This window comes from Eulemur rufifrons, chromosome 10 (assembly GCF_041146395.1).
Source record: "Eulemur rufifrons isolate Redbay chromosome 10, OSU_ERuf_1, whole genome shotgun sequence".
Classification (NCBI taxonomy): Eukaryota; Metazoa; Chordata; class Mammalia; order Primates; family Lemuridae; genus Eulemur; species Eulemur rufifrons.
The window spans coordinates 7,613,089-7,640,672 of NC_090992.1; the positions used below are offsets into that span (position 1 = coordinate 7,613,089).

At 44.6% G+C, this 27,584-nt stretch overlaps 2 protein-coding genes across 11 annotated transcripts in view; both read left to right on the forward strand.

The window, feature by feature from the left end:
- LOC138392916 (protocadherin gamma-C4) overlaps window positions 1-27,584 on the forward strand; it is a 141,357-nt gene that overhangs the window by 54,872 nt on the left and 58,901 nt on the right. The window contains exon 1 of one of the 10 annotated variants that reach the window (XM_069483788.1): window positions 1,312-3,879. The exons of 6 other annotated variants lie outside the window; for them this stretch is intronic. In XM_069483788.1, the coding sequence (XP_069339889.1) occupies window positions 1,480-3,879 (2,400 nt within the window). In that variant the 5' untranslated portion in view covers window positions 1,312-1,479. Of the gene's footprint in view, window positions 1-1,311; window positions 3,880-5,855; window positions 8,475-10,879; window positions 13,486-20,300; window positions 22,895-27,584 lie in introns of those variants that run through there. 3 more of the 10 variants (XM_069483782.1, XM_069483785.1, XM_069483787.1) reach the window with 3 other exon arrangements.
- On the forward strand, window positions 15,788-20,474 carry LOC138393262 (protocadherin gamma-A10). The gene is made up of 2 exons (XM_069484449.1): window positions 15,788-18,211; window positions 20,397-20,474. Exons 1-2 carry the CDS (start codon window positions 15,788-15,790, stop codon window positions 20,472-20,474), a joined length of 2,502 nt encoding a protein of 833 aa, XP_069340550.1.

The window sequence follows — 27,584 nt, forward strand, 5'->3', positions numbered from 1 at the left end:
ATTTATGCACTTTAAAATGTATGACATAAGCTGAGTAATTTAAAGATATGAAGAAGAGGAACTTAGTAGGGCATATCATCTTTTGGCTACATCATATAGGCAGTATACGTCAAGGAATACTTCTTAAAGTAGTGATAAGAGTAAAGACAAATTATTTTTATAAAGAGTGCTGATATTATCAGGAAGAGATGTTTGGAGATTGGCACCAAATTGCACAAATTTATAAAATAGTTTTCACAGTATTAATATTCCCTAATATATGTAATATGAAACAGCTTTAGTTATGTATAAAAATTGAGGGGAATCATAGGAATCAATGAAAGAAGGATAAAAATTGTTTCAACATATAGCTGATAAAGAGAGATGAATTTGTGAAATAGTAGACTATGAAATCTCTGAGGGCAAGATGTGTGTCTTATTCATCATTATAATGCCACTGACAAGTGCAATACTTAGCTCTACCTAAGAGTTCAAGGTATGTTTGCAGAATGGTGAAAAGAATGAGACAATATAAATAGCTTTGTATAAAAACTCAATGTGATAATTTCTAACAATTTGGAAACAAGAGAAAGGTACCTTAAAGTGGGCTTTATACTTTGTTATTAAATATATGAACATGTAAAAACATGGCCTGCTCAGGCTCACAATTATAATTACTGTACTGCTTAAACTGGAAAAAAAAAAAAGACACTTGCACTAGAATGTTTATAGCAGCACAATTCACAATTGCAAAGATGTGGAAGCAACCCAAGTGCCCATCAGTACATGAGTGGATTAATAAAATGTGGTATATGTATACCATGGAGTACTACTCAGCAATAAAAAATGGTGAACTAATAACTCTTGTATTAACCTGGATGGAACTGGAGACCATTCTTCTAAGTGAAGTATCACAAGAACGGAAAAATAAACACCACATGTACTCACCATTAAATTGGAGCTAATCGATCAACACTCACGTGCACATATGGAAATGACATTCATCAGAAATCAAGCAGGTGGGAGGAGGAGGAGGAGGAGGAGATGGGTAAATTCATACCTAACCGGTACAATGCACACTATCTGGATGATGGGCACATTTATAATTTTGACTCAAACAGTACAAAAGCAATTTATGTAACAAAACGTTTGTACCCCTATAATATTCTGAAATTTAAAAAATGGCAACAAATAAATACAAAACTAAAACAAAACAAAAAACTGCAGCAGCAGAGGCTGCAGTTTCCCAGCTCGGACTCTGGGCGCCGCTGTTGGCCAAAGTGGAGAACTTGGCGTTCGCCATCTCCTCGCGCAGCCGCAGCGCTTTCCAGGGCTGCCCCATCTGACTCTCCAGCGGTAGCTTTTACACCGCTTCCTGCTGGGGAATAGAAGACACTTTTCCGGAACTGGAACTGGAACTAAAGTCCGCTCGGAGCTCTGGACATCTGCAGTACAGAGGTTATCTACACCCCGGCGTCTGCAGGCTGGTGAGCAAGCGGGATGGGGAGCGGCGCTGCGGAGCGGGGCCGCGCCGACAGGCGGCCAGTGCTCTTTCCCTTCCTGCTGCCCTTGTTCTGCCCGGCGCTGTCTGAGCAGATCCGCTACAGGATTCCCGAGGAAATGCCCAAGGGCTCGGTAGTGGGGAACCTCGCCAAGGACCTGGGGTTCAGTGTGCTGGAGTTCCCGACTCGAAAACTGCGCGTCAGTTCGGAGAAGCCTTACTTCACCGTGAGCGCAGACAGCGGGGAGTTGCTTGTGAGCAGCCGGCTAGACAGGGAGCAGATGTGCGGGAAGAATCCAGCGTGTGCTCTGGAATTTGAGGTTGTTGCTGACAACCCATTGAACTTTTATCACGTGAATGTGGAGATCGAGGACATTAATGACCACACGCCAAAATTCACGCAAAATTCCTTTGAGCTGCAAATCATTGAGTCTGCACAGCCAGGCACGCGATTTATATTAGAAGTAGCGGAAGATGGAGATATTGGCTTAAACTCTCTACAGAAGTATGAACTCTCTTTTAACCCTATTTTCTCACTGATAAATAAAGAGAAACAAGATGGCAGTAAATACCCGGAGCTGGCATTGGAGAAAACCTTAGACCGGGAACAACAGAGTTACCATCGTTTAATCCTGACTGCTTTGGACGGCGGAGATCCACCCCTAAGCGGCACCACTGAGCTCCGAATCCAGGTCACTGATGCCAATGATAATCCCCCTGTGTTCAGCCAGGACGTGTACAGAGTCAGCCTTCCGGAAAACGTGCCCCCAGGCACCTCTGTGCTGCAGGTGTCAGCCACCGACCAGGACGAGGGCGTCAACTCGGAAATTACTTATTCTTTCTTCAGAAACGGGCAACTCTTCAGTCTGAATTCAAAGAGTGGGGAAATTAGAACTCAGAGGTCACTGGATTTTGAAGAAATCAAGGAGTATTCTATAGTGGTGGAAGGGAGGGATGGTGGAGGACTGGTTGCACAATGTACAGTTGAAATTAATATTCAAGATGAAAATGACAATAGCCCCAAAGTTACTTTTCATTCTCTACTTGAAATGATTCTGGAAAACGCAGTGCCTGGAACGCTAATTGCTTTGATCAAAATACATGACCAAGATTCCGGGGAAAACGGGGAGGTTAATTGTCGATTAGAAGGTGAAGTCCCTTTTAAGATCATCTCTTCGTCCAAAAATTCATATAAGTTGCTAACAGACGGGACCCTGGACCGGGAGCAGAACCCGGAGTACAATGTCACCATTATAGCCACCGACAAGGGCAAGCCGCCCCTCTCCTCCAGCTCAAGCGTCATCCTACATATTGGCGACGTCAACGACAACGCTCCAATTTTCTACCAGGATTCTTACTTGGTCGAAGTGGCCGAAAACAACCCTCCTGGAGTCTCCATCGCTCAAGTCAGCGCCTCAGACCCGGACCTAGGACCCAATGGCCATATCTCTTATTCCATCGTGGCCAGTGACCTGGAGCCCAGGATGCTGTCGTCCTATGTGTCGGTTAGCGCGCAGAGCGGGGTGGTGTTCGCGCAGCGCGCCTTCGACCACGAGCAGCTGCGCGCCTTCGAGCTGACGCTGCAGGCCCGAGACCAGGGCTCGCCCGCGCTCAGCGCCAACGTGAGCCTGCGCGTGCTGGTGGGCGACCGCAACGACAACGCACCGCGGGTGCTGTACCCCGCGCTGGAGCCCGACGGCTCGGCGCTCTTCGATATGGTGCCTCGTGCCGCAGAGCCCGGCTACCTGGTTACCAAGGTGGTGGCGGTGGACGCCGACTCAGGACACAATGCCTGGCTGTCCTACCACGTGCTGCAGGCCAGTGAGCCCGGGCTGTTCAGCCTGGGGCTGCGCACGGGCGAGGTGCGCACAGCGCGTGCCTTAGGCGACAGGGACGCTGCCCGACAGCGCCTGCTGGTCGCTGTGCGTGACGGTGGAAAGCCGCCTCTGTCTGCCACTGCCACGCTGCATCTGGTCTTCGCCGACAGCTTACAGGAGGCGCTGCCAGATCTCACCGACCGCCCAGCGACCTCTGATCCCCAGGCTGAGCTGCAGTTTTACCTGGTGGTGGCCTTGGCCTTGATCTCAGTGCTTTTCCTCCTCGCGGTGATTCTGGCCATCGCCCTGCGCCTGCGACGACGCTCCTCCAGCACAGCCGTCTGGAGCTGCTTTCAGCCTGGTCATTGTGTCAAGTCTGGACCCATGCTTCCCCCCAACTACAGCGAGGGGACTTTGCCTTATTCCTACAATCTATGCGTGGCACACACGGGAACCACGGAGTTTAATTTCCTAAAATGTAGCGAGCAACTGAGTTCAGGACAAGACGTACTTTGTGGTGATCCATCCGGGGCCTTGTTTCCACTTTGTAATTCCAGTGAGCCGACTTCCCATCCTGAGTTGGTGAGTTCCATTTAAGTGTCTACTCCTTCATTATCTAACCAATTTTTCATATTTTCATGAAAGTAAAGTACATCTCCAGGTCTAGTGAGTTGTCTTAGGGAAGTTAGGGAGGCCAGAAGGCTGTACTCCCATTAAGGGCAGCAGTGAATTGTGAGTGGTTATGTGACATAAAATAGAGGTCGCTTTATGGATTTACAAAGTAGTGAGAATTTGCTTTTAAGCTTCATAGTATAGCAAAAGGATTTGACAAATTCTTTGTCTCTTTTTCAAAGCTAATGAAATTTACCCATTGCCTGTCTCATCTTTACATATATGTCTCTAACATATATTTAAATTTTATTATATGTAAATAAACACTAAATTTAAAGTAGGTGATCATTTAATTAATCTTTTAAAGCAAAAAAAACCCCTGCTAATAGGTATCTTTCTTCACTGATTTTGCTGGTAGTTTCCAATCCCTTTCTTGTGTTTATTCTTCATATCTAGTTCTTTATTCCTACCTAATAGATTTATAATTCTTTGAATCTCCCAAAATTATATGGAAAAAAAAAGTTGTGCTGTGTGTATAAGAGAGAGAGAGAGAGAGAGCAGAGCAAGCTCACTGAACTCATCAGAAGGTCCAAATCATTATCTAAGTTCCTTCAGGTTTTCTTGGATGCAAAATTCTCCTCTTCCTCTATAGAGTTATCAGAAGGAAAATCTTAATAAAATAAAAGGTAATGCTATTGTCTCTATTTCTCTTGCTGTGAATTCTGACATGTAGTCTTTAAAGAAAAAAAGGGGGGATTAGACACTAGTTTGGTCTTATCACTTGGAGCCCAAGTGAGTAGATGTTTTCTCATCATCCTTATAGGAAAGAAGGAGAATCCTGAATTTTTCCATTTCTAAGGCAAAAACTATTAGTCTGGTGTACATAAAAAGTTGTCATTATATAGTATAAGTCTTTTGCTTGGTTTCTCTTAACAAGTGATTCAGTAAATGGCTTCTTTACAAACTTCTGAGAGAGATTTCTTACAATACCACTTACTTTTAACTTTGTAGTAGTAATTATGTCTTGTATATTTAGTGTTCTTTCCCCCAAATTATTATATAAGTTTAAATGACCCTTAGAATAAGAGGTCTAAGGCCACTTTAAAATTGCATACTTTCTTGATGGAAGACTGAAATAGAAACTTGCTTTTCACTATATTTTCATTTGAATATTTCAAATACATAGCATGTGCATTGATTATGTATTCACATAGAAAACTAAACATTTTTTGAAATAGCAGAAAACTTTAAGCAATTATAAAAATGTGAATTCTTAAAACCTGTTAAAATTTATCAATATTAGGTGGGAAAAATCCGTAACTACTGCCTAATTAAAAATATTTTTATAACACAAAATCTTAAATCTTTCTCCAGGAATTTTACCACCAAAATAAATTAACCCTATGAAATATTTTCAAAGTGAATAATCTATTTATATATTCTTTCAATACAATTGTGTATTGTACATTTATAGATATATAATATAGGTATAAAAAAATTTTTAAAGAATATATTTCCAAAGAGGATTTCACATCAAAATTACTCCAGAAAATATTAGTTAAGACATATTAAAAAATTGAAGCACCATAAAAAAGAAATCATAGTAATTTACATATCTAGAAAGAGTGCAAAATTCTACCAAGAGTAAGAGCAAATTAAGTTAATATTAAGCAAAAATGTCTGGTGATTTATTAATATACTTATAAAAATATTATTCCACTTTATTTACAATACAGATATCTACAAATAGTCATTGCTTTTGAAATGTAGATTCAAGAAACAATTAGAGAAATCTAGAATAACAGTTAGAAGAGTATAGTTTTCTTTAGCAAACGTCTATAATTAAATGTTGCATATCTCAGTGGATGTAGTAATGGCTTAGGACTCTGAGCGCCGCTGTTGACTAGCTCTAAGAAAAAAAAAAACAGTGCTCCATCCGGATTTTCAGTTCTGCAGTACGCAAAACCCAGCAGATTCACAAAGCCGACTCCCAGGCTGCAGCAAAATTCAGCCTCTTAACTTGGGGCATTCAAGCTTTCTCCTAAGGAAAAAGATCACCATTCTTTGCAGAAGGTAAAAAAGAACATAATGAGGCAGCGTGCATCGACAGCATTCTGAGAAAATTCCTTAGCGAAGAAACAATGGCAGCTCCAACCAAATGCCAGCACCTCAGAAGATTGGTCCTGCTTTGCGCCCTCCTGGGGACGATGTGGGAGGCCGGGGCCAGTCAGATCCGCTACTCAGTGCCTGAAGAGACAGAAAAGGGCTATACTGTGGGCAACATATCCAAGGATCTGGGGCTGGAACCCTGGGAGCTGGCAGAACGCGGAGTCCGCATCGTCTCCAGAGGTAGGACACAGTTTTTTTCTCTGAACCCGCGAAGCGGCAGCTTGGTCACCGCGGACAGGATAGATCGGGAGGAGCTCTGTGCTCAGAGCCCGCGTTGTCTGGTGAACTTTAAAGTCCTCATTGAAGTCAGAGTGAAATTTTATGGAATAGAAATAGAAGTAACTGATATCAATGACAATACCCCAAAATTTGAGGCCGAAGATCTGGAAGTAAAAATTAACGAAATCGCTGTTCCTGGAGCACGTTATCCACTCCCAGAAGCTGTTGACCCAGATGTGGGAGTGAATTCCCTACAGAGCTACCAGCTCAGCCCCAGTCACCACTTCTCCCTGGACGTGCAAACTGGAGACGATGGAACTATAAGCCCAGAGCTGGTGCTGGAGCACGCCCTGGACCGAGAGGAACAGGCTGCTCACCACCTGGTCCTCACCGCCTCTGATGGTGGCGACCCGCGTCGCTCTAGCACGGTCCGCATCCATGTCACAGTGTTGGATACAAATGATAATGCCCCGGTTTTTGTTCAACCAATTTACCGAGTGGAAGTCCTTGAGAACGTGCCCCCGGGCACCCAGCTGCTCACTGTAACAGCTAGTGACCCGGATGAGGGAGCCAATGGGAAAGTGGCATATAAATTCCGGAAAGTTAATGAAAAACAATCTCTGTTATTCCAGCTTAATGAGAAAACTGGGGAAATATCAACATCAAAAAGTCTAGATTATGAAGAATGTTCATTTTATGAAATGGAAATACAAGCTGAAGATGGTGGGGGCTTAAAAGGACGGACAAAAGTACTAATTAGGGTGGAAGATGTAAATGACAATAGACCAGAAGTGACCATTACTTCTCTTTTTAGCCCAGTGAGGGAAGATGCTCCTCAGGGCACAGTAATTGTTCTTTTCAATGCTCATGACCGAGACTCTGGGAAGAATGGTCAAGTTGTCTGTTCTATCCAGGAGAATCTATCTTTTAAATTAGAAAATTTAGAAGAAGATTATTATAGATTGTCAACAGCTCGAGTTCTTGACCGAGAAAAAGCCTCCGAGTATAACATCACAGTGACTGCAACAGACAGAGGAACCCCACCCCTGTCCACGGAAATTCACATCACCCTGCAGGTGACCGACATAAACGATAATCCACCTGCCTTCTCTCAAGCCTCCTACTCAGTCTACCTCCCTGAAAACAACCCCAAAGGTACCTCCATCTTCTCAGTGACTGCTCATGACCCTGATAGCAATGAGAACTCTAGGATTATTTACACCTTGGCAGAGGACACCATCCAAGGGTCTCCTCTCTCCTCCTACGTCTCTATTAACTCAGACACTGGCGTGCTGTACTCACTACGCTCCTTCGACTATGAGCAATTTCATGATCTGCAAATGCAGGTGAGAGCAAGTGATAGTGGGAACCCACCACTTAGCAGCAATGTGTCATTGAGACTGTTTGTGTTGGACCAGAATGACAACATCCCGGAGATCCTGTACCCTGCTTTCCCCACTGACAGCTCCACTGGCATGGAGCTGGCGCCCCGCTCTGCAGAACCTGGCTACTTAGTGACCAAGGTGGTGGCAGTGGACAGAGACTCAGGCCAGAATGCCTGGCTGTCCTACCGCCTGCTCAAGGCCAGCGAGCCTGGGCTCTTCTCCGTGGGGCTGCACACAGGGGAGGTGCGCACAGCGCGGGCCCTGCTGGACAGAGATGCGCTCAAGCAGAGTCTCGTGGTGGCTGTCCAGGACCATGGCCAGCCTCCTCTCTCAGCCACCGTCACGCTCACCGTGGCTGTGGCCGACAGCATCCCAGACATCCTGGCCGGCCTGGGCAGTCTTGAGATCGCCGAGGATCCAGAGGCCTCAGACCTCACATTGTACCTTGTTGTGGCTGTTGCCGTGGTCTCCTGCATCTTCCTGGCCTTCGTCATCATGCTACTGGCACTCAGGCTGCAGCGCTGGCACTCCTCTCGTCTGCTGCAGGCTACAAGTGGTGGGTTGGCTGGTGTGCCCACCACGAACTTTGTGGGTGTGAACGGGGTGCAGGCTTTCCTACAGACCTATTCCCAAGAGGTCGCTCTCACCTCCGACTCTCGGAAGAGTCACGTGATCTTCCCCCAGCCAAACTACGCAGACACGCTCATCAGCCAGCAGAGCTGTGAGAAAAATGAACCTTCGTGCGTTTCAGTTGATTCCAAGTTTCCTGTCGAAGACACTCCTTTGGTTCCCGTGAGTTCTATTTTTTTCTTTAGTTTATTGCAGTTGGTTTTCCCTTTGAGTGTTTGTACTTAAAGTAGCATAAGTCGACATCAATATATTTCTCACCTTATAAGTTTTCACTGCACCTAATTTTTGTTCCAACATCTAAAGGAGGCATTTATTGGTTACATCGCTGATAACGTTTTTGCTTTCTTCTAATAATTAAGCCAGCGTCAAATTAAACCATTCTTCATGGGGCAGCTCTCAACCTGCATTGATGCGAGCTCTTTGGGTGGGGTTGCTCGATTGGTTGCAGTGGTTCACTACTAATTCTTCTGGTGGGATTTCCATTCCTGAAGTTTATTGTCTATTTATCTCTAGTGCCCATGTTGTAAAATTCTTACACCTAAAACCATTTCTATACCTGATACTATTTTTATAAGGGTAAATCGGTAAGGAAGTAAATGGATTCTTCTTAGAGAAACATCTGAAAGCCTAGATTCACTGCTACTACTCTTCTGTTTCTATGACAGGAGAACACTCCTTTGAGGTGATGTTTTTCAGATGTTTGTAGAGTCTGTTTGTATTTAAAGATCTTTTCTAGGAAGATTCAAGCTTCAGTTATCCATTTCCAAATCCTAGTAAAGCATTTTTTATTCCTTTAATGGTAAAAATGGTGACATCCTTTATTCTCATATCTTCAAAGTTTTTAATTTCCTAATGCTGTAATGCCAAACATTACAAATAGTTTGACATTCTTCTTTCCTGTAGTATATGCTTGCTCGAGAGAAGTTTCTAAGACTGGACACTGTAAAAGGACAAAACAGGGAACTAGGCCAGGCACAGCGGCTCATGCCTATAATCCTAGCATTTTTGGAGGCTGAAGCCAGAAGATCACTTGAGACCAGGGGTTCAAGACCAGCATGGGCAATAGTGAGACCCCATCTCTACTAAAAATAATTTTTAAAAAATTAGTCAAGTGCGTTGGTGTGTGCCTGTAGTCCCAGCTCCTAGGGAGGCTGAGGCAGAAGGGTTGCTTCAGTCCAGGTGTTTGAGGTTGCAGTGAGCTATGATGATGCCACGTTACTCTAGCCAGAGTAACAGCATGAGACCCTGTCTCAAAAACCAAACAAACAAACAAGAAAAATCAAGGAACTAAAAATTATTCTTTCACCCACATGTTATTTGTGGGCCCCATTCCCCAACTTTTGAGAATTGAAATGAACTTGGATGTGGGATATAATTTAAGAAAATTTTCTCAGGAACTGCTAGGGATATTCTGAGAATAAATATATGACTATTTTACTGGCTTTTAGCTATAAGGAAAATAGTTCTATATTATTGAATGTTATTTTAAACAGTGTCAAGTTTCAAGTAATAAATGACATTCCAGGAGACTATTTGAAAATAAGCTTTGAATTTGACTCAAAATTCTTTCTAAACAGGTGATCCATAGATATATTGATGACTACTGGCATTTCTGTGGAAATTTAGAATTATTTTATTTTTGTCTTTGTAATTACTTTCTTGAACCTCTATTGTGTGACTAATAAGAAAATAAGAGCTAACATGTCCAGAAATTTATTACAAAATACAGACATTTTAATTATTTCAAACACTCTTTCTTTTCTTAAGCTAGTAGAAAAAAATGAAGCATCCTTCAGGGTCATATTTTTAACCATGCAATCATTTTTTAACGATGCTATTTTAAAGATTAACCTTTACACTTAGTATTTGTAAGTACGTAAATGTGTGTTAACCTGGGAAAAGCATCACAGATATTAATGAAGTTTTGTATGTCCTGGTAGGTAACTACTATTCTATACCACAAAAATGTTACTTGCCTTTAAAACCAGAACACAAGGTTACCTGGATGGATGACTGGGAAGAGTATAGAAAATGCTGAATCTTAGTTTTCTTAAACTAGGTAGAACTCATTATGCATTGGCAACAGATTATATAGCATAATAGGCTGAAAGATAAATTCTTGAACTTAATGTCTCGTCTTAAGAAGCGTTACTTGAAATCATATAGCTTGAATTTGCTTCAAAATAACGGAGGAGTGTAGGTATTTATTAAACAAGATTGGCCTTATGTTGATTATTGTTGAAGCTGGGTGATGGGTATGTGAAGGTTCACTCTATAATACTACTTACTGGTGTATAGGTTTGAAATTTTCCATAATAAATTCCATTATAACACTAAACATAGAAGTATATACTGTAACGCTATGATGAGATGAAAATTTGGAGCTAATATATAGCTGCATTTTCGAAGAGCAGTATATACATTTTGGAAATAAAGAATTCAAAACGAAAAACCAGTCTGCGATCCCACACGGAGCCTCTGGGCGCCGCTGTCGGCCAGTGCAGAGCAAGCGCTGACGCCCAGGGTCCTTCAGTCCCCAGCCTGGGATTGCCCGCGCAGCCCACAGCAGAGAGAAGGAAACAAGCTCACACGGGGGCTCCCGGCAGCGCAGACCCTGCCCGGCACACACGGATTCCCAGCCCCGACACTGGAGGCTCCGCCTGTCCTAGGCCGAATGCTCTTCCAGTGACGCCGTGGATCGCGGTTCCTTAGGCTTTCCAGAAAGACAGGGACCCAGCGAGAACTAGAGCGAACGATGGGAGGGAGCTGCGCACAGAGGCGCCGGGCCGGCCAGCGGCAGGTACTATTTCCCTTGCTGCTGCCTTTGTTCTACCCCGCGCTCTGTGAGCCCATCCGCTACTCGATTCCCGAGGAGCTGGCCAAGGGCTCGGTGGTGGGGAATCTCGCCAAGGATCTGGGGCTCAGTGTCCGGGATGTGTTGGCTCGGAAGCTGCGAGTTAGCGCGGAGAAGCCGCACTTCCTTGTAGACTCGGAGAGCGGGGACTTACTTGTGAAGGACCGAATAGATCGTGAGCAGATATGCAAAGAGAGAAGAAGATGTGAGCTGCAACTGGAAGCTGTGGTGGAAAATCCTTTAAACATTTTTCATATCGTTGTAGTTATTGAGGATGTTAATGACCATGCCCCTCGATTCGATAAAGAGGAAATACATTTAGAAATTTTTGAATCTGTATCTACGGGTGCACGAATATCCCTTGACCCTGCCACGGATCCCGATATAAACACAAATTCAATTAAAGATTATCAGATAAACCCAAACCCTTATTTTTCATTAATGGTTAGAGTAAATTCCGATGGTGGAAAATACCCAGAATTATCTCTGGAGAAACTCCTAGACCGGGAAGAACAGAGATTTCATCGTTTGATATTGACTGCCTTGGATGGAGGGGACCCGCCACGAAGTGCCACCGCTCACATAGAAATTTTTGTCAGGGACACCAATGATAATCCCCCGGTGTTCAGCAAAGATGAATATAGAATTAGTCTTAGTGAAAATCTGCCCCCTGGGTCCTCTGTGTTGCAGGTGACAGCCACTGACCAGGATGAGGGGGTCAATGCAGAGATAAACTATTACTTCCGGAGCACTGCCCAGAGCACAAGGCACATGTTCTTATTGGATGAGAAAACAGGTATGATTCGGAATAACCAGTCATTGGATTTTGAAGATGTGGAAAGATACACTATGGAAGTAGAAGCAAAGGATGGAGGTGGCCTCTCTACCCAATGTAAAGTAATCATAGAAATCCTCGATGAGAACGACAACAGCCCAGAAATAATCATCACTTCTCTCTCTGATCAGATTTTGGAGAATTCCCCTCCAGGAACGGTTATTGCCCTCTTCAAAACACGGGACCGGGATTTCGGAGGAAATGGAGAAGTCACGTGTAATATAGAAAGAGATGTTCCATTCAAGGTTTATTCTTCTTCTAATAATTACTACAAGCTAGTGACAGATGGAGCCCTGGATAGAGAGCAGAACCCAGAGTATAACGTCACCATCACCGCCACTGACAGGGGCAAGCCACCCCTTTCTTCCAGTATAAGCATCATCTTGCACATCACGGATGTCAACGACAACGCTCCAGTTTTCAACGAGGCCTCCTATGTGGTACATGTGGCCGAGAACAACCCTCCCGGAGTCTCCATCGCTCAAGTCAGCGCCTCAGACCCGGACCTGGGACCCAATGGCCATATCTCTTATTCCATAGTGGCCAGTGACCTGGAGCCCAGGATGCTGTCGTCCTATGTGTCGGTTAGCGCGCAGAGCGGGGTGGTGTTCGCGCAGCGCGCCTTCGACCACGAGCAGCTGCGCGCCTTCGAGCTGACGCTGCAGGCCCGAGACCAGGGCTCGCCCGCGCTCAGCGCCAACGTGAGCCTGCGCGTGTTGGTCGACGACCGCAACGACAACGCGCCGCGGGTGCTGTACCCAGCGCTGGGGCCCGATGGCTCAGCGCTCTTCGATATGGTGCCTCGTGCCGCGGAGCCCGGCTACCTGGTCACCAAGGTGGTGGCGGTGGACGCCGACTCAGGACACAATGCCTGGCTGTCCTACCACGTGCTGCAGGCCAGTGAGCCCGGGCTGTTCAGCCTGGGGCTGCGCACGGGCGAGGTGCGCACAGCGCGTGCCTTGGGCGACAGGGACGCTCCCCGACAGCGCCTGCTGGTCGCTGTTCGTGATGGTGGACAGCCTCCCCGTTCGGCCACGGTCACGCTGCATCTGGTCTTCGCAGACAACCTGCAAGAGGTGCTGCCCGACGTCGGCGACCGCCCTGTATCCTCTGACCCCCAAGCTGAGCTGCAATTTTACCTGGTGGTGGCCTTGGCCTTGATTTCAGTGCTTTTCCTGCTCGCGGTGATTCTGGCCATTGCCTTGCGCCTGCGACACTCCTTCAGTCCCACCACATGGGACTGCTTTCAGCCTGGTCTCTGTGTCAAATCTGGACCCGTTGTTCCTCCCGACTACAGCCAGGGGACTTTGCCTTATTCCTACAATCTGTGTATTGCGCATAGGGATACAACAGAGTTTAATATCCTAAAGTGTAGTGCGCCATTACATTCCACTCAAGACATAGTTTGCAGCGATTCTCCTGGGGCCTTTATTCCACTTCACGATGGGGATAATTTGACCTCACATCCTGAGACTCTAACATCGGTAAGTTTCTTTGTGATTTCTCTAATTTTCTACTGGTTTCTCGTATTTCAAGCATACTACCTCATTTTTGTATCTGGAGTCATATTTTTAAGACCCATAACTAATTTCCATCTTGTCTTCTCAATGTTTACTTTTTGTCAATTATATTTTTCAAGACTTACTTAGCTCATAAATTGCTCTATCATTTGGTAAAAGAATGTCATCAGATTGGAGATATCTTGTCAAGTTCTGATTACAGAACAGAAGTAGTGGTCTTGTCTTCTAATAAGATGAATTAATAAACAGCCTATCTAGTCAAATTTGCTAAGACTTAAAGTGAATTTTCCTATGCTATTTATATGTTTTTTAAAGCTTAAAATATTCAGGCATTCCAGGCTGGGCCACATAGTGAGACCCTGTCTCTATAAAAAATGAAAAAATAAATTAGCCAGGTGTGGTGGTGCACACCTGTAGTCATAGCTGCTCTGGAGGCTGAGGCAGAAAGGTGGCTTGAGCCCAGGAGTTCATGGCTGCAGTAAGCTATGATGCTATCATCATGCCACTGCATTACAGCCTGGAAAACAGAGCAAGATCCTGACTCTAAAAAATCTACAAACACACACACTCAGGCATGCAATAAATATCATAGCAGGTGCTCATTTCAAAGAAACATTTATTGCAAATAATCTATTAGGTGCCTTTAGGTATCTTTCTTCATTTATTTTAATAGTTTTTTTTCAAACTGTAAGCATTTGAGGGGAGTCTGATTGACAGAACCATGAATTTTCTGAAATTATATGCAAAGTTATAGATGTATGAATATTTCTTGGGAGAGGATTCAAAACTCATACATATTTTCAATGTTTCTATGGTCCCCAAAACTTAAAACTAATTCCCTTAAAGAATTTTTCCCTCTAGTTTTGGTCCTTCTGGCTTCCTCTTTATTTATGGTCCTTATCTCTTCTTGGAGTGGTTCAAATTGTGCTCTTTCCCCATCTCTTTTTCTCTACATTTCAAGATAGTGACGTTTTCAAGAAATCAAATGAAATGTTACTGTCTTTGCTCTCAATCTGTGTCTCTGATTCTGTGATATAAGATCTTTGAAGAAAAAGGATAAAAATCTTTGAAGAGTTCCATACCTTCAAAGCATAGTGACATAAACACTTCTGAACAACTTTTTCTGTGTATGAAAAAAGTAAACCTCTATATCCCTCACATTTGAGAGAAGAACTGCTGCTGGGTTGATGAGCACACAAAATTGAAAATGTGTGAACCACTTTACTTTGGGTTTCCATACAAACTGCCTAAGAGAAGAGATTATTCATATTTGCATCAAAGTTCTGATGGAAACAGGTCTTCTGACATAAGCAATTATTTGTTTAAAACCTACATTACTATATCTAACTTTTTAAAAATTTTAGCACTTGAAATTCTTCTACATATTTCTCCTCCCATTACAATGCAAACATTTAATTTGCAACTGTAATATATGTTCCTTTTAGTTTATGATCATATGCTCAATTAATTTAAATAGGTCAACTTATATGTCTATAAGATAAAGTACATTTTCATAAAAATATTCATTAAGGCTCAATAAAACTATTTTAGAAAAGAATATTTTGAAAACTCTTACACAATCTTAAGCTAAACACATTTAATTAATTAAATAAAATTTAAAAGCTTCAAAGTGAATTATCTCATAAGGAATATATCTCTTAATAATATGGTCTATATGAATAAATAAAATTGAACTACTTAAATCACAACTTAAAATAAAATTGTAAGACTTTTCTGAATGTTGCTAGACACTCCTAGGACCTAAAATAAGCATTGTTTACCTTTTAACGTGGGTACATTTCCGTTGGTAAAATGCGTTGCAAATATAGATTTAACCAAAAATTATCATGTAATATTTTATAGCCCTTTAATTCCATTTTATCTCACCTCCAAAAGAAACCTCCAAATAGTAATTGATTTAAAGATATGAGTGGAGAAACCAAATAATTAGTGTAAAATAAAATAATCCCACAGAGATAGAGTAGCGTTTGCTTTCTATTGCATATATGGTGGGTGCAGTAACTTCGTAGGACTCTGAGCGCCGCTGTTCACCTACTAGGAGCTCAATCCGGATTCTCAGGGCTCCAATTACACAAAGCCTCACAGTTCCTACAAACCGGCTGCCGGACTGCAGCGAAACTCACTCCAGAGTTTAAGGTGCGCAGGCTACAGAGACACCCTGCAGCCACAGAAAGAAAAAGGAACAGGATCGAAACAGGCACCGTGTCCAGTGAGGACTTTGCGAGAATTCCGTGACAAGACAACAATGGCCGCTCAAAGGAATCGCCCCGCCCGCAGCGAGCTGGTCCTGCTCTGCCTTTTCTTCGGGATGCCCTGGGAGGCCAGAGCCCGGCAGATCAGCTACTCCGTTCCTGAGGAAATAGAGAAAGGCTCTTTCGTGGGCAACATCTCCAAGGACTTGGGCCTGGAGCCCCAGGAGCTGGCGGAGCGCGGAGTCCGCATCGTCTCCAGAGGTAGGACGCAGCTCTTTGCTCTGAATCCGCGAAGCGGCAGCTTGGTCACCGCGGGCAGGATAGACCGGGAGGAGCTCTGTGCTCAGAGCGCGAGGTGTCTGGTGAGTTTTAACATCCTGGTGGAAGATAGGGTAAAACTTTTCGGGATAGAAATAGAAGTAACTGATATCAATGATAATGCCCCAAAATTCCAAGCAGAAAATCTAGACATAAAAATTAACGAAAACGTCGCTCCAGGGATGCGTTTCCCTCTCCCGGAAGCTATTGATCCGGATGTGGGCGTGAACTCTCTACAGAACTACCAGCTCAGCCCCAATAAGCACTTCTCCCTAGGAGTTCAGAGCCGTGCCAGTGGCGTCAAGTACCCGGAGCTGGTGCTGGAGCGCGCCCTAGATCGCGAGGAAGAGGCGCTTCACCACCTGGTCCTCACCGCTTTTGATGGCGGTAACCCTCTCCGATCCGGCACTGTCCTCGTCAGTGTGACTGTCTTCGACGCAAATGACAATGCGCCGGTCTTCACCTTGCCAGAATACCGAGTGAGTGTTCCGGAGAACGCGCCTGTGGGCACTCGGCTACTGACTGTCACCGCCACTGACAAGGATGAAGGAGCCAATGGAGAAGTGACATATGCATTCCGAAAATTGCCTGACACACAACTGGTGAAATTCCAACTAAACAAATATACTGGGGAAATAAAAATATCAGAAAATCTAGATTATGAAGAGACAGGTTTCTATGAAATAGAAATACAAGCTGAAGATGGAGGAGCATATCTTGCAACTGCAAAAGTATTGATTACAGTAGAAGATGTAAACGACAACAGCCCAGAGGTGACCATCACGTCTCTGTTTAGTCCAGTGACTGAAGATTCACCTCTGGGAACTGTCATCGCCCTTTTAAATGTGCACGATTTAGATTCTGAGCAGAACGGACAGGTAACCTGTTCCATCTCAGGAAATCTACCATTTAAGTTAGAAAAGTCCATCGATAATTATTATAGATTGGTGACACACAGAGCCCTTGACAGGGAACAGGTATCCTCTTATAATATCACAGTGACAGCTAAAGATGGGGGAAGTCCACCTCGGTCAACAGAAACTCACTTTACCCTGCAAGTGGCAGATATCAATGACAACGCACCCACCTTCTCTCGAATCTCCTACGTTACCTATATCCCTGAGAACAACCCCAGGGGCGCCTCCATCTTCTCAGTGACAGCCCTCGACCCAGACAGCAAAGAGAATGCCCAGGTTATTTACTCTCTGGCTGAAGACACCATCCAGGGGACACCTCTATCCTCATACATATCAATCAATTCAGACACTGGTGTCTTGTATGCACTCAGATCTTTTGACTATGAGCAGTTTCGTGATATACAGATGCTAGTGACTGCCAGTGACAGTGGAAACCCACCGCTCAGTAGTAACGTGTCACTGAGCCTGTTTGTGCTGGACCAGAATGACAATGCACCGGAAATCCTGTATCCTGCTCTCCCCACCGATGGCTCCACCGGCGTGGAGCTGGCACCCCGCTCTGCAGAGCCTGGCTACTTGGTGACCAAGGTGGTCGCTGTGGACAGAGACTCAGGCCAGAATGCCTGGCTGTCCTACCGCCTGCTCAAGGCCAGTGAGCCTGGGCTCTTCGCAGTGGGGCTGCACACAGGCGAGGTGCGCACAGCGCGGGCCCTGCTGGACAGAGATGCGCTCAAGCAGAGTCTGGTGGTGGCCGTCCAAGACCATGGCCAGCCTCCTCTCTCAGCCACCGTCACTCTCACCGTAGCTGTGGCCGACAGCATCCCAGATGTCCTAGCCGACCTGGGCACTCTGGAGTCTCCTGCCAATCCAGATGACTCAAGCCTCACGCTGTACCTGGTTGTGGCTGTCGCAGTGGTTTCCTGTGTCTTTCTCGCCTTTATCATTGTGCTGCTAGCGCTCAGGCTGTGGCGCTGGCACTCGTCGCGCCTGCTCAAAGCTCCCGCAGATGGATTGGCTGGAGTGCCCGCCTCGCACTTTGTGGGCGTGGACGGGGTGCGGGCTTTCCTGCAGACCTATTCCCACGAGGTCTCCCTCACCGCGGACTCTCAGAAAAGTCACCTGATCTTCCCCCAGCCCAACTATGCGGACACGCTCATCAGCCAGGAAAGCTGCGAGAAAAGGGATCCTTTGTCTTTGTTAGATGATTCGAAGTTTCCTATAGAAGATACCCCTTTGGTTCCAGTGAGTTGTATTTTTACTCTTTTCTCTAGTTTAAAAAATTATGATTGCTTTTAAGTTTGCAGCATGGTGATAGAAAATTTAAATATTTATTTTTGCATCACTTTTCTCAGTTTCAATGATACTTGCTTCTTGCTAAAATATTCAAGAGTAGAATTTGATGGTTATTGAGGCTGGCATTTTTTTCTTTTTTTAGTTTCTGGTAACATTCACCTAATCCCAATGAAGGCCTGTTGTCATAAGGATGTTATGATTAGCTTTGCAGAACCTTATAGTTTATAGTGTTGTTGAGTCCAACCTGGCAATTCCTAAGAGAGACTTCCATATAGAAGTGTCTGTCAATGTGCTTCTGGGAGGCCACATGCTGAAATTCTCGTCCCTTAAACAACTCTAGCTCTTGTTTTGAAGGCAGGTTTGGTAAGAATAGGTAAATGTCAGGAACAAATGTATTAGCCTCTCTGGAAACACAACACAAATCCAAGATTACTCAAGGGTGTTCTTCCCAAGGAGAACAGCAATAGGTCTTTGTATATATTGTTCAAACTATACTTTGTAGTGACAGTTGCATAGAATATACTTCCTAGAGAGATTTAACATTTTTGTTAATAATTAATATTCAATTAACAATTCATAACTACATATGCTTAAATGTTTCTAACTGTAATCATACCTGGTAACACCACAGCATCCTTTTTGCATATGACTCTCTATTTTCATGCTGCTATGTGGAAGACATAGAATTTTAATTTAACTTTCTTTACTCAACAGGGATTCTAAAGAGGCTATAGAGGGTTAAATGAATGACATTTTGAGTTCTACTATTGTCTTTTTTGTTAAATTCTCCAATTGCTGAGGAGGAAAATGAATATGAAGTGGAGAGACAGATAAAGTTGTGCATGTTCCCAAGAACAGGAGCAAGAGATGTGTGGCAAAGGTATTTCAGTGGCTCCTTAGTGAAGAGGAAAGGATACACTGAAATCTCTGAAAACTCTGAAACTGGGAATCAAAATGAACTTAGAATCAAGAAATAAATGCCATTTCTTCTGGAGATTAGAATATAAGTAGAGAAATATGCAAAATTATTCTAAACAAATGATCAGTGGAGATGCTGATAAGCCCATAGTTCAGTGAAGATAGTGTGTTGTATTTGGTTGATCTCTTAATTTGAAGGTATTACTAATATTGTACTAAGCTTGGTAGCATAAAGTCAAAGAGCATTGTAAAGTTTCTCAAATACTTATAAGACCATGACTTTTTTATACCAATCAACATTTGTTCGATGATAGGTATGTGGAAGGAGAGCACACTCTTCAGGGTAACACTTGTTAACTAAAAATCATTGAAACTATTATTTTAAATTTCTGCCCGTGAGATTGAAAATTATTATACCTCCATTTCAAATATTCTATTATTTTGAAAAATACTGGTTTTTAAAACACTATCCTTTTGACATTGTAGCCATTGTAAGCAAATGTTTTTAAGTACAATTATTTGAAAGCAATACAGAACACTGTGGATGATTGTAATGAATATGGCAATGGGTTCATTCCAGTACGTAAATATAGAAGAATTATACTTCCTTCCTATATTCTGAATATAGGGTAGAATCGAAGACAAACAAGTTTTTTGTTTATCTTCAGTACTTCCAGCTTCATGGATTACTTTTAAAAAAGGAACAACAGTGACTGCCTCTAGATGAAAGAATTGAATAGTAGTGGGCCATGGGAGAGGAGACCTATAGACCTTCACTCTATATTCTTCTGTGTCTTTTTAAATTTTGAGAAAAAATAATTTTACCTATTCAAAATATATGTAACTTCTTAGTATATAAAAAGATAGGACCGTTATGACCACGTGAAAAATATATTTTGTTATGAAAACGTAATCACTCAGGAATAAGATTCAAATATTTTAGGTATCAATTGGTATTTATTAAGGAAAAAAGATTCCTTGAAAGAAGTAAGAGAAAAGGCAAACTGCGGTTCCGCATGCAGCCTCTGGGCGCCGCTGTCGGCCAGTGCAGAGCAAGCGCTGACGCCCAGGGTCCTTCAGTCCCCAGCCTGGGATTGCCCGCGCAGCCCACAGCAGAGAGAAGGAAACAAGCTCACACGGGGGCTCCCGGCAGCGCAGACCCTGCCCGGCACACACGGATTCCCAGCCCCGACACTGGAGGCTCCGCCTGTCCTAGGCCGAATGCTCTTCCAGTGACGCCGTGGATCGCGGTTCCTTAGGCTTTCCAGAAAGACAGGGACCCAGCGAGAACTAGAGCGAACGATGGGAGGGAGCTGCGCACAGAGGCGCCGGGCCGGCCAGCGGCAGGTACTATTTCCCTTGCTGCTGCCTTTGTTCTACCCCGCGCTCTGTGAGCCCATCCGCTACTCGATTCCCGAGGAGCTGGCCAAGGGCTCGGTGGTGGGGAACCTCGCCAAGGATCTGGGGCTCAGTGTCCGGGATGTGTTGGCTCGGAAGCTGCGAGTTAGCGCGGAGAAGCCGCACTTCCTTGTAGACTCGGAGAGCGGGGACTTACTTGTGAAGGACCGAATAGATCGTGAGCAGATATGCAAAGAGAGAAGAAGATGTGAGCTGCAACTGGAAGCTGTGGTGGAAAATCCTTTAAACATTTTTCATATCGTTGTAGTTATTCAGGATGTTAATGACCATGCCCCTCGATTCCGTAAAGATGAAATAAACTTAGAAATTAGTGAATCCATCAACCCAGGGATGGGAACAATTCTTGAGTCTGCAGAAGATCCTGATATTAGTATGAATTCACTGAGCAAATACCAACTAAGTCCTAATGAGTATTTCTCATTGGTGGTGAAAGACAATCCTGATGGCGGCAAATATCCAGAATTAGTATTGCAGAAGACTCTGGACAGAGAAACACAGAGCACTCACCACTTAGTACTGACAGCCTTAGACGGTGGGGACCCGCCCCAGAGCGGTACTGCTCAGATCAGAATCCTGGTGGTCGATGCCAATGACAATCCCCCAGTGTTCAGCCAGGACGTGTACAGGGTCAGCCTTGGGGAAGAAGTGCCTCCAGGTACCTCTGTCCTAACGGTGAAGGCCACTGACCAGGATGAGGGGCTCAACTCGGAGATCACTTACTCCTTCCTGGGTGTGGCTGACAAAACTCAGCACGTGTTCTCTCTGGATTCTACTACAGGAAACATCATAACTCGTCAGCCCCTGGATTTTGAAGACGTAGAAAGATATACAATGAATGTAGAAGCAAAGGACCGAGGATCTCTCTCAACACAGTGTAAAGTAATTATAGACATTCTAGACGCAAACGACAACAGCCCAGAAATAATCATCACTTCTCTCTCTGATCAGATTTCAGAGGATTCCCCTCCGGGAATTGTCGTGGCTCTCTTCAAAACCCGGGACCGAGATTCTGGGGAAAATGGAGAAGTCAGGTGTAGTTTAAGTAGAGACGTTCCATTTAAGATTCATTCTTCTTCTAATTATTACTACAAGCTAGTAACAGATGGGGCCCTTGACCGGGAGCAGACCGTGGAGTACAACATCACCATTACCGCCACCGACAGGGGCAAGCCACCCCTCTCCTCCAGCAAAACCATCACCCTGCACATCACGGACGTCAATGACAACGCGCCAGTTTTCCAGCAGTCCTCCTACCTGGTCCACGTGCCAGAAAACAATCAGCCCGGTGCCTCTATAGCTCAGGTCAGTGCCTCTGACCCTGACTTTGGGCCCAACGGTCGCGTCTCCTATTCTATCCTTGCCAGCGGCCTGGAGCTGTCGTCCTATGTGTCGGTTAGCGCGCAGAGCGGGGTGGTGTTCGCGCAGCGCGCCTTTGACCACGAGCAGCTGCGCGCCTTTGAGCTGACGCTGCAGGCTCGTGACCAGGGCTCGCCAGCGCTCAGCGCCAACGTGAGCCTGCGCGTGTTGGTCGACGACCGCAACGACAACGCGCCGCGGGTGCTGTACCCCACGCTGGGGCCCGATGGCTCAGCGCTCTTCGATATGGTGCCGCGTGCCGTGGAGCCCGGCTACCTGGTCACCAAGGTGGTGGCGGTGGACGCCGACTCAGGACATAATGCCTGGCTGTCCTACCACGTACTGCAGGCCAGTGAGCCCGGGCTCTTCAGCCTGGGTCTGCGCACGGGGGAGGTGCGCATGGTTCGTGCTTTGGGTGACAGGGACTTGGCCCGCCATCGCCTGCTGGTCGCGGTGCGAGACGGAGGACAACCACCCCTTTCGGCCACTGCCACGCTGTATCTGGTCTTCGCTGATAGCTTGCAAGAGGTACTGCCGGACCTCAGTGACAGTCTGGCACCCTCTGACCCCCAGGCGGAGCTGCAATTTTACCTGGTGGTGGCTTTGGCCTTAATTTCTGTGCTCTTCCTCCTCGCCGTGATTCTGGCCATAGCTCTGCGGCTACGACAGTCTTTCAGCCCTACTGCTGGGGGCTGCTTTGGGTCAGTTTTCTGCTCCAAGTCTGAACCTGTGGTTCCCCCCAACTATAGTGAGGGAACTTTGCCCTTTGCCTATAATTTGTGTGTGCCTGGGGATCAAACTAACCCAGAATTTAACTTTCTCACATCTGTTGAACATTGTTCAGCCACACAAGATAATCTCAACAAAGATAACTCTTCAGTGCTGTTGGCTAGCATTTTAACTCCTAGTGTTGAAGCAGATAAGATGACTTTTAAACAGGTATGTATTTAAAATAATGCCTATTATGTGCCAATATATTCCAATATAGTGATGTTATTTCCGGATTCTAGATAATCTTTTCATAGAGTTCCTAAAATATATATAGGTCAAAGTTATGGTTATCACTGTTAAGACAAAAGTTTAAAATGCTTCAATCCTCCTGCTTTTCAATGACATTTTAAGGTAAAATATATGGGAAATCTCAGGTGAAGTTTTCGTAAACTTAAATGCATTTTGGTTAAAAATATGGAATACAGATATGTTTTTATATTTTGTGGTATTTTAAAATGACAACCCTAATGCTATTCAAATTTTCTCAAACGTTTCATCTTTATTTTACTCAATAAAGAAACACTGGTGGGAATTACAGCCATGCATCCTACCTGATGATTTTGTCGGGACCGTGCTATTTTCACGTACAGAAAATGCCGTTCGTTTCAGTCAGTAAAAATCAATTGGAACCAACTGTAACCTAAAAGTTTTCAGTTCCAATAGTATTTTGAAAGCTTTTTAAAAATTAAGCAAGGCCTTTTAATAATTGCTCTTTTCAAAAGTGCTCTTGGTAAACTTTTAACATCACATTATATAACTATTGTATATAACTATTTAAGCTTTACAAATACGTGTAATTCACGAAGAAGCGAGTGTAAAAATTTCCTCTGAATCCGCACTGTAGTGTTTTTCTTAGTCGTTGCAATAATAAGATTGGGCTCTAGGCGCCGCTGTTCACTAATCAGGGAATGGGTTGCTGCGAGCTATCGAGTTCCTCCCTCCCCCAGCCCTCCCACACAAAGCAGAAAGAGATGGATACTCACAGATCCTGATGCTGGAAACCTAAAAAGTACTTCCTTCGCTTTCTGATATATTTTGGATGCGGACGGCCTGGGACTTTATAGCTACCGAAGCCGATTCAGAACCGGCTCAAGAAACCGCGGAATATTGGCTCAGACCCTGCCATGGCGAATCGGCTGCAGCGCCTGGACCGAAGCAGGCTGGTCGTGCTGTGGATTTTCCTGGGGACGCTGCGGGAGTTCGGGGCAGGGCAGATCCGATACTTGGTGCCAGAAGAGACCGACAAAGGCTCCTTCGTGGGTAATGTAGCCAAAGACCTGGGGTTGGAGCCCCGGGAGCTAACGGAGCGCGGAGTCCGCATCGTCTCTGGAGGGAAGACACAGCTTTTCGCTCTGAATCCGCGAGGCGGCAGCTTGGTCACTTCGGGTAGGATAGACCGGGAGGAGCTCTGTGAGACGGAGTCCTCCTGTGTTTTAAATATGGACATTCTTGTGGAAGACACCTTGAAGATTTACGGAGTGGAGGTGGAAATAATGGATATTAACGATAATGCTCCCAGCTTCCAGGAAAAGGAAGTAGAGGTAACAGTTAGTGAACAGGCAACTCCTGGGTCGCGATTTCCCCTTCCTAACGCTAGGGATCCAGATGTGGGAGTGAACTCCCTCCAGAGCTACCAGCTCGGCCCTAATAGCTACTTTTCCTTGCAAGTGCGAGGCGGAACTGATGGGGCCCAGAATCCCGAGCTAGTGCTGGAGGGAAGCCTGGACCGAGAGAAAGAGGCTACTCACCTCCTCCTCCTCACAGCTGTAGATGGAGGAGAACCCATCCGCAAGGGCTCCGTTCCCATTCGTGTGGTGGTCCTCGATGTAAATGACCACGTCCCAAAGTTCACACAGTCTGTATATCGCGTGAGTGTTCCAGAAAACCTCAGCTCTGGAACTCGGGTGCTGGTGGTAAATGCAACGGACCCAGATGAGGGAATTAACGGGGAAGTGATGTATTCATTTCGGAATATGGAAAGCAAAGCTTCTGAAATATTCCAGTTGGATTCCCAAACTGGAGAAGTTCTGGTACAGGGGTCTCTGGATTTTGAAAAATACAAATTCTATGAGATGGAAATTCAAGGCCGAGATGGCGGAGGTCTCTTGAATACCGCTAAAATTTTGGTCACAGTTGTGGATGTGAATGATAATGCTCCAGAAATCACTATCACCTCTTCTATTGATTCAATTCCAGAAAACTCTCCTCCAGGTACAGTAATTGCTCTACTAAATGTGCAAGATCAAGATTCCAGAGAAAATGGTCAGGTCTCCTGTTTTATTCCTAACCACTTACCTTTTAAATTAGAAAAGACTTATGGAAATTATTACAAGTTGATAACAAACAGAATGCTGGACAGGGAGCTGGTCCAGAGCTACAACATAACGTTGACAGCCACAGACCAGGGAAGTCCACCCTTGTCTACAGAAATTCACATCTCTTTGAATGTGGCAGATGACAATGATAACCCTCCAGTCTTCACTCACTCCTCTTACTCCGCCTACATTCCTGAAAACAACCCCAGAGGTGCCTCCATCTTCTCCGTGACTGCCTTGGATCCAGACAGCAAAGAGAATGCCCAGGTCACATACTCTCTGACCCAAGACACCCTCCAAGGGGCGCCTCTCTCCTCCTATGTCTCTATTAACTCTAACACTGGCGTCCTGTATGCGCTGGGATCCTTCGATTATGAGCAGTTTCACAACCTACAACTGACAGTGACAGCAAGTGACAGTGGAGATCCACCCCTCAGCAGTAACGTGTCACTGAGCCTGTTCGTGCTGGACCAGAATGACAATGCGCCCGAGATTCTATACCCTGTTCTCCCCACTGACGGCTCCACTGGTGTGGAGCTGGCACCCCGCTCTGCAGAGCCCGGCTACCTGGTAACCAAGGTGGTGGCTGTGGACAGAGACTCGGGCCAGAATGCCTGGCTGTCCTACCGCCTGCTCAAGGCCAGTGAGCCTGGGCTCTTCTCTGTGGGGCTGCACACAGGCGAGGTGCGCACAGCGCGGGCCCTGCTGGACAGAGATGCGCTCAAACAGAGTCTCGTGGTGATTGTCCAAGACCACGGCCAGCCTCCTCTCTCGGCCACTGTCACGCTCACCGTGGCTGTGGCCGACCGTATCCCAGATGTCCTGGCTGATCTGGACACCCTGGAGTCTCCCGTCAATCCAGACGACTCAGCTCTCACGCTATACCTGGTTGTGGCTGTCGCAGCGGTCTCTTGTATCTTTCTGGCCTTTGTCATCGTGCTGCTGGCTTTCAGGCTGCATCGTTGGCACAAATCACGCCTCCTCCAGGCTTCCGAAGGCGTGCTAGCAGGTGTGCCCGCCTCACAGCTTGTGGGCGTGGATGGGGTGCGGGCTTTCCTGCAGACCTATACTCAGGAGGTCTCCCTCACCACGGACTCGCGGAAAAGTCATCTCATCTTCCCTCAGCCCAACTATGCGGACACGCTCATCAGCCAGGAAAGCTATGAGAAAAGGGAGCCACTCTTGATAGCTGAAGACTCAGCTACCGTTTTAGGCAAATGTGACCCGACAAGTAATCAGGTGAGATTTATTTCTCTGTCTCCCCAGTTGTTGGCGTCTTGGCACAAGTCTTGTCAGGGGCTTTTTTTTTTTTAGCCTGTTTGAGGAGGTATATTTAGTTCATACATATTTAGAGAAATATTAATACATGAGTTGGTGTTCTTTACGTACATGAGTTGGTGTTCTTTACCTTTCATCAGATTACCATTATTTTTCAAAGCAAAAGAAGACTTTTTGTGAAAGTTCTTTTTTAGGGCTGGCATGTTTTCTTTTGATTTTAAAGGACAAGTTCAACTATCTTGGCTTGCTTTGTAGTAAGTTGAATTTTAGTATTATTTTTCTATTGTCAGTGTCTGAGGCTCTCAATTTATGTTATGTATTGTGATACAAATGAATAATTCACACTTTTTATTTCCCTATTTCAATTTTGCAGTGCCACCACTGATTTGTAGTTATATTTCGCCATTATTTCTATTACTTCTAATGTTCAAACTTGGCCCTGTTGATTTAAATGCTATTAAATCATGCTCCCTTTGGCTCCCCTTATCTATATACATGCGCACACACATTCAAATTTCTCTGAACATGAAACAATACTATTTTTGTTCCAGATGGCTGGTAATATGCTAATATCTTGTTGACTATTTCAATTTTGCCTTGTTTGTTCATCTTATCAAAACAGACATATTGACTGGCTTTTGATTACTGGAATTTCTTGAGTGAGGAAATGTAGATCACATTTTTTTCTTACGTTCTATATATCTTTCCCATTACTACAATGAGGTCAATAGATTTTTCTGAAGAAATAATTGAATTATTGAACTGGTATTATTTCCTTTTATCTTTTACTTTAATGTCTGTGTGTGTATTTGTGGAAGGTTTTTAAATGTAGTGAATTCACATATAGAAATAATTTTGACTCAATGCTTCTTAAAAGTTATTTTCAAATCTCCTGAAGATACTTATATTTTTCAGATTTATTTATATATCATAGTTTGAGAATATAAAAGATGAGGGTGAATATTTAGACTGATTTAGCAGGTATTCCTCTGAGTATTTTGTTCATTTTCAACATACCTAAGAGTCATTGATTCCTCCCTTTTTTCTTTTATAAGCTGATTTTGTTTTACAAAAAGTATACTCAATTCTTGTATTCAGAACCAACGTGTTATTGAAGCCATGACAGTTACCCAAGGACAAAGATGTTATCTGAAGCGATGTCTAGGAAAGCCAAGTGAGGAAAGGAGACTTATCTGGGGTTTTTGGTCATAGGAATCATTTTCATAATCAGTTTAACTCAACACTCTCACATCACTTCTAGATAT

Bases quoted from the DNA above. Each gene is read 5' to 3' on its own strand.
- LOC138393262 (XM_069484449.1), top strand. From the start codon at position 15,788: ATGGCCGCTCAAAGGAATCGCCCCGCCCGCAGCGAGCTGGTCCTGCTC. The intron at 18,212-20,396 runs GTGAGTTGTATT...CGCCTGTCCTAG, and splicing joins AAGATACCCCTTTGGTTCCA to GCCGAATGCTCTTCCAGTGA.